Source organism: Myotis brandtii, unplaced genomic scaffold (assembly GCF_000412655.1).
Source record: "Myotis brandtii unplaced genomic scaffold, ASM41265v1 scaffold246, whole genome shotgun sequence".
Taxonomy (NCBI): domain Eukaryota; kingdom Metazoa; phylum Chordata; class Mammalia; order Chiroptera; family Vespertilionidae; genus Myotis; species Myotis brandtii.
In genome coordinates, this window is record NW_005359310.1 from 187,569 (window position 1) to 193,095 (window position 5,527).

The 5,527-nt window shown below is 61.1% G+C and overlaps 1 protein-coding gene across 1 annotated transcript in view; it reads left to right on the forward strand.

The window, feature by feature from the left end:
* Positions 1–3,844: 3,844 nt before the first annotated feature.
* The window catches only part of PTH1R (parathyroid hormone 1 receptor), a 15,273-nt gene continuing 13,590 nt past the window's right edge, over positions 3,845–5,527 (forward strand). Inside the window, 1 exon segment of the mRNA XM_014540520.1 lies at positions 3,845–5,394. Within this exon segment, the coding sequence (XP_014396006.1) occupies positions 5,203–5,394 (192 nt within the window). The 5' untranslated portion in view covers positions 3,845–5,202.

The following is a 5,527-nucleotide window of genomic DNA, read 5'->3' on the forward strand; positions in this document are numbered from 1 at the left end:
TCGCCCTGGTAAGTCCCTGCCGGGCGGCGGGCTCACCCCGGGGCCCCTGGGGGAGGAGGGGTGTTCGGGGTGCAGAGCCTTGGGTTCCCCGAGTCCTTTGAACTTTGCATGGGGGTCCCTTCTGATCCGGGCCCTCTGTTTCTACTGCCTCTGGGGTGTCTGAATTCTGGGTTCCAAACGCCTCCTTAACGTCTCCCTGTTTCTGAAGGCTGGGTTTGGGGCCCCAGGTCTGGTATCTGTGGTTGGGGACCCCCTGTCTTCCTCTGGTGTGAGCACCACCGCTCTGGTTGGTCTCCCACAGAGATGACCGTGTGACCAGCCAGAGATGGGCTTTGGCCCTGAGGTGGCGTCCACAGACTTCGCTCTGGGGCCTCTGCCTTCTGCTCGTTTTGTTTGCGATCCAGGACCGGGCTGTGGGCTGAGGTCAGAGTCACCCAGGCAGGGGCAGGATTGAGGGGACCCTGCAGCTCTCAGGGTCCCCTTCGTGCACAGCTCGCGCCACACACACACACACACACACACACACACGCAGCTTTACCAGAGTGGAAGCTCTTTTCCCTGGAGAGGCGCATATGGTTGGTGTGGAGGGAGGATGGAGTCCCTGAGCTCACAGAACATTCCTACAGGAGAAACGCTCAGGGAAGATGGGGGGCCCCATCGGTACCTCCTGAGAGCAAAGGCCAGAGGGGACCAGTGGGACCAGAAGAGAAAGAATGGGAGATGAGGAGGGAGAGAGAGAGGGGGGGGGAGAAAGGGGGGGCAGACCAGAGCTCCCCAGAGCAGGAGGCGTAGACAGACCAAGAATAGGGGAGAAGAACAGGGGGACACCGGAGGGGCCAAGAGCTGGAGACACGGAGGAGCGGTGCCCTCGTCTGGGCGGGTCTGCGGGCCTTTTCTGGGAAAATCCATCAGATCCCAGCCCAGCCCGTCCGGGCGGCCCTTGCTGAGGAGGCCGTCTGCCTGTGTCTGCCCTCAAGGCCCCCGCTGCCTCCCGGCCCACCTCCCAGGTGAGGGCATTCGCCTTCTAGAAAGACAGGCAGGCAGCCTCCTCCTCCTGACCAGCTCCTACCCAGGCAGAGCCCCCAGGGGAAGGAAGGCCGGAGCTCTGGGATTCTCCCAGCTCTGCCCGGTGCCTGCGTGACCCTGGGCTACCCTTCACACCTCACTTTCCATCTGTACAAAGACAGCAGGAAAGAAACATCCGAGGCTCTCCTCTCTGCTCCCGGCTTCAGGGCGCCCCGTGCCCCACGAATCCAGCTTCCCAAAGTGTAGACGGGAACGGAGGTTCAGAGGTGAACCCAGGTGAAGGCCAGGGCCCAGAGCCATAACCCTTTCCCAGGCGCTCAGCTCCCTGGGCAGAGCCACCGGCACAGTCGTGTGCACATACGTGTGCATGTGATTTTGGAGGGATAGGGCTTGGGTGTCTTGCGAGTCTGCCTGTGTCGGAGCAGGATCTGTGGGACTCTGGGCATGGCCGTTCCCTGGGTGTGTGTGTGTCTGAGCCGTGTGTGCGCGCACGCCTGTGGGAAGCTGTGGGTGTGCACACGCCTTGCTGGAGCAGAGCAGTGCTTGCACATGTGTGCGTCTCTGGACACGGGGGCCCAGGTCTGTCAGTTGCGTGTTCCTGTTTCCTAAGTGCTCTGCGTGCTACTTGCCAGACACAGTCTGAGCTCTTGACACTGTTAACTGGTTTATCTTTCCCACAACCTCTTGTAAAGGCTCTGCTGTTGTCCCGTTGGTAACGGCCTGAACCACACAGCCATCATGGCCGTTACTGGTTGCATGCCAACCACGTGCCGCGCTGTGCCCGTAGGGGAGAGGATACGGGTCCCCCAAGGCCCTCCATGGAGGCACTCGCAGATCGTTCGCCTGGCTTAGCTCTGGCCCGAGGCTGAGGTAGGACAGGAGAGGTGTTGGGGCTGGATCTGCTCCGGGACCGTGTTGGGGCGTCTGTGGCTGGACTCGAAGGACGGGAGTGCCCGGGACCCTTCCTGGCTTCAGGGCTAGAGGATACGGTGGAGGGTCACTCACACCCTGTGGTCCTGGTCTCAGTGGGAGCCAGCGAGAGGCTGCCAGTCTGCCAGCTCCCGCTCCTGGACCAGGCACGGCTTCTCCCACCAAGATCTTCCCTGGTACCCACCATGCCCACCTGCCTGAGCTGGTGCCCAACCTGTGTGCTGCCTGCCCAGCCAGCCCCAGGACCCAGCTCGCGTCCCCAGGGATCTCACGGTTGGGGGACTAGAAAGCACCCCACTGGGAGCCAATGTGCCTGTGGTCACTCAGCCAGTCCATCTGTGCGTTCAGGGGAGAGGGACCGTGAGGCTGGGGTCAGGTGGAGTGAAGTGTGGAGGGAGGGATGGGCCCACAGACCGTGAATGGGGGCAGAGGGGTGGTCTTATCCTTGGGGTGCTCCATCCTAAGGACAAGTGAAGGAGAACCTGCAGGAGGGAGGCGGAAGGTCATCGTAGGGGACTGGCCTTACGTGTGGAGACGTGACCTGAGTCAGACTCCAGAAGGACTGGGGGGGGGGCGAGGACAGGGGGGCCCCCTCCCAGCCTGCTCCAGGGGCTCGGCCACAGGGCTCACTTCCAGACACAAGAAGGAACTAAGCTCCCCCAGATTCTGAGCTAGAACCCGTCTCGATCGTTTTCTCACGCCGTCCACTCACCCACCATTTTATGCAAAAGGGCCTGAGGTGCCCACGGGAGTCTGCACGGAGGTGGGGTTTGAGCCCAGGTCCTCGGCTCTGCCCTGAGCCGCTTCCTCCAAGGCAGGGAGCCCGTGCCCACTCGGCTTTTCTTTTGCTTCCTTTTTCTAAAAAATAAAATAAAATATTGTTTTACTTTTTTAAATTTTTATTTCTAATTTCATAACCGACACTTGCAAATGTCCTTCCTTATAAAAGAGTCAAATACTACAGATTGGACAAACATCACTGATTACTCCGAGCCCCACCCCCACTTTTAGAGAAAATGGTGTTTAACCGTCTGGGGGGGGGCGGACTCCCGACCTTTCTCTGTGCGTTTCCAAAGGGTCCCTATCCAGTCGGGAGTTGTGCTCTGTTGTTTTCTGCTTGTTTTTAAATAAATGTTATCGGGTTGCGGGTAGGGTTTCCGACACCAGCCTTTTTCCACTTAAAGATGCACCTTGGGAACCTCCGTGTCCGTGAATGTGAATCGATCTTGTTTTAATGCTGCGTCCTGTTCCAGAGCGCGGATCCGTGCCGCGTTCCCAGGAATGCACGTCAGACCGTGTCTGCACAGTGCGCGCGCGCGTGTGTGCGCGTATGTGTGTGTGTGCGCGTGTGTGTGTGTGTGTGTGTGTGTGCGCGTGCGTGTGTGTGTGTGTGTGCGCGTGTGTGTGTGTGTGTGTGTGTGTGTGCGTGCGTGTGTGTGTGTGTGTGCGCGTGTGTGTGTGTGTGTGTGTGTGTGTGCGTGCGTGTGTGTGTGTGTGTGCGCGTGTGTGTGTGTGTGTGTGTGTGTGTGCGTGCGTGTGTGTGTGTGTGTGCGCGTGTGTGTGTGTGTGTGTGTGTGTGTGCGTGCGTGTGTGTGTGTGTGTGCGCGTGTGTGTGTGTGTGTGTGTGTGTGTGCGTGCGTGTGTGTGTGTGTGTGCGCGTGTGTGTGTGTGTGTGTGTGTGTGTGCGTGCGTGTGTGTGTGTGTGTGCGCGTGTGTGTGTGTGTGTGTGTGTGTGTGCGTGCGTGTGTGTGTGTGTGTGCGCGTGTGTGTGTGTGTGTGTGTGTGTGTGCGTGCGTGTGTGTGTGTGTGTGCGCGTGTGTGTGTGTGTGTGTGTGTGTGTGCGTGCGTGTGTGTGTGTGTGTGCGCGTGTGTGTGTGTTGCCGTTGGTCTGTGGTCCATCTTCTAGAGCCTGCTCAGAGCCATGACCCCTCTCTCTCCTGGTTGTTTGCCTTTTACTATTGATTTGTTGAAGCTTTTTATATCACCTGCCCTTTAAACACCCAGCCCCGCCCCCACCCAGCTCTGGGCACTGCCTGTGGACAGAGCAGGAGGAGGGGGCGAGCCCTCGGAGCTTGGGTTTTCTTCGGAATGTTTTAATGAGGCATCAGCAGCCTCCCCCGGATTCCTGTCGTGGGCCTTCTGGGGACACTCCCTGGTCCAGCCACCACATCAGGAAGGCCAGAGAGAGGGAGTCCCCAGGAAAAAGAAAGCTTGATGCGGGGGGGGGGGCGGTGCAGGCCCCTAAATTGTCTGCAGAATACTGTAGAGTGCGACTGGGAGAGGGTGCAAACCTCAGCCCTGACCAGCCCCAACTCTGGGGCCAGCCTGTGTGGAGGGGGCACCTGGTGGGACCCATTCTGCCGACCAGGCAGGTCTGGCCGGTCCTCCAGCCCAGGCGGAACCACTGGTGAGGACCCACCCTGTCCTCGCCGCCGACTGAGGCCACCTCCCGGGCTCCGTCCCACTGTGGCCCGAAGACGTCCACGCTGGCCGGGAGGAGAGGCAGCATCACATGCCTCCCCTACCCCTCCCAGCCACGAACACAGGCGGCTTGTTCAGGAAGGCCTGGTGGGAGGGGGCAGTCCACACGCAGGAGTGTCCCTGCAAGGAGCCCGTCCCGGCCAGCTCGGGCCGGACAGACTGAGGGCAGCAAGGGGTGGGGGAGCCCCAGCCAGCGGGCACGAGAGATATGGAGGGGCCAGCGCAGTCCCAGGAGTGCAGCCGGGAGAAGAGGTGCAGGGAGCCTGGAGGCACACGTGTCCTCGGCAGTTAGAGCTGAGCACACACCCACCACCATCGGCATCTGCTCACCTGTGCGCCTACCTCGCCCCTGAACTCTGTGGAGGCCGCCTCAGGTGCTCTGCAAAGGGGCGCTTGCTCCGCGCAGGGAAAGACAGGGTGCAGAGGGACTGAGGAGAGCAGGTGCTGAGAGAGGACCAGGGCTGGGTCTCCCCCTGCCCCGGCCTCCAGGGCTGCAGCTCGAGCCGAGCAGACCTCAGCTCCAGTCCCGGCCTCTGCTCAGCCTTCGTGTCCCCCTTTCTAAGACGGGATGTGGTGGAAGGTGAAGGACATTGGCTAACGTCCAGGGGCCATGGCTGGTGCCAGCAGGGAGGGGGCGCCTGGGGGGCGGGGGAGACCGGCCAGGTCCAGGGATGACCACCAGGGTCTGCTGCCTCCAGAGCGGAGCACGAAGCCAGCAGCCGCCTTCCCCGGGGACCAGGCTGGACCCAGGGGAGGGACGGAGGGATGGATGCGACGACCCCAGAGGGCATCCCGAGGCTAACACCTTCCCCAGAGGCAGAGGTGTCAGCCACGAAGAAGGATCCTTGTGTTTCCTCCATAGTTTTCCCGGAGGAGGAGGCCTGTCTGGGACCACAGGCAGCAAATGTGTGGAATTTGGCAGCTGGGAGAGGCCCTGAGAGGAGTGGCTCTCATTTGGTCAGTGGCTGGAGCTGGCTCTCCACCACCACGGCCACCATCACACCTCCATCCGCCCCCAGCCTTGTCACTGCCTCCCCACGACCCCACTGCCACCCCACAACCCCACTACCACCCCACGGCCCCACTGCCA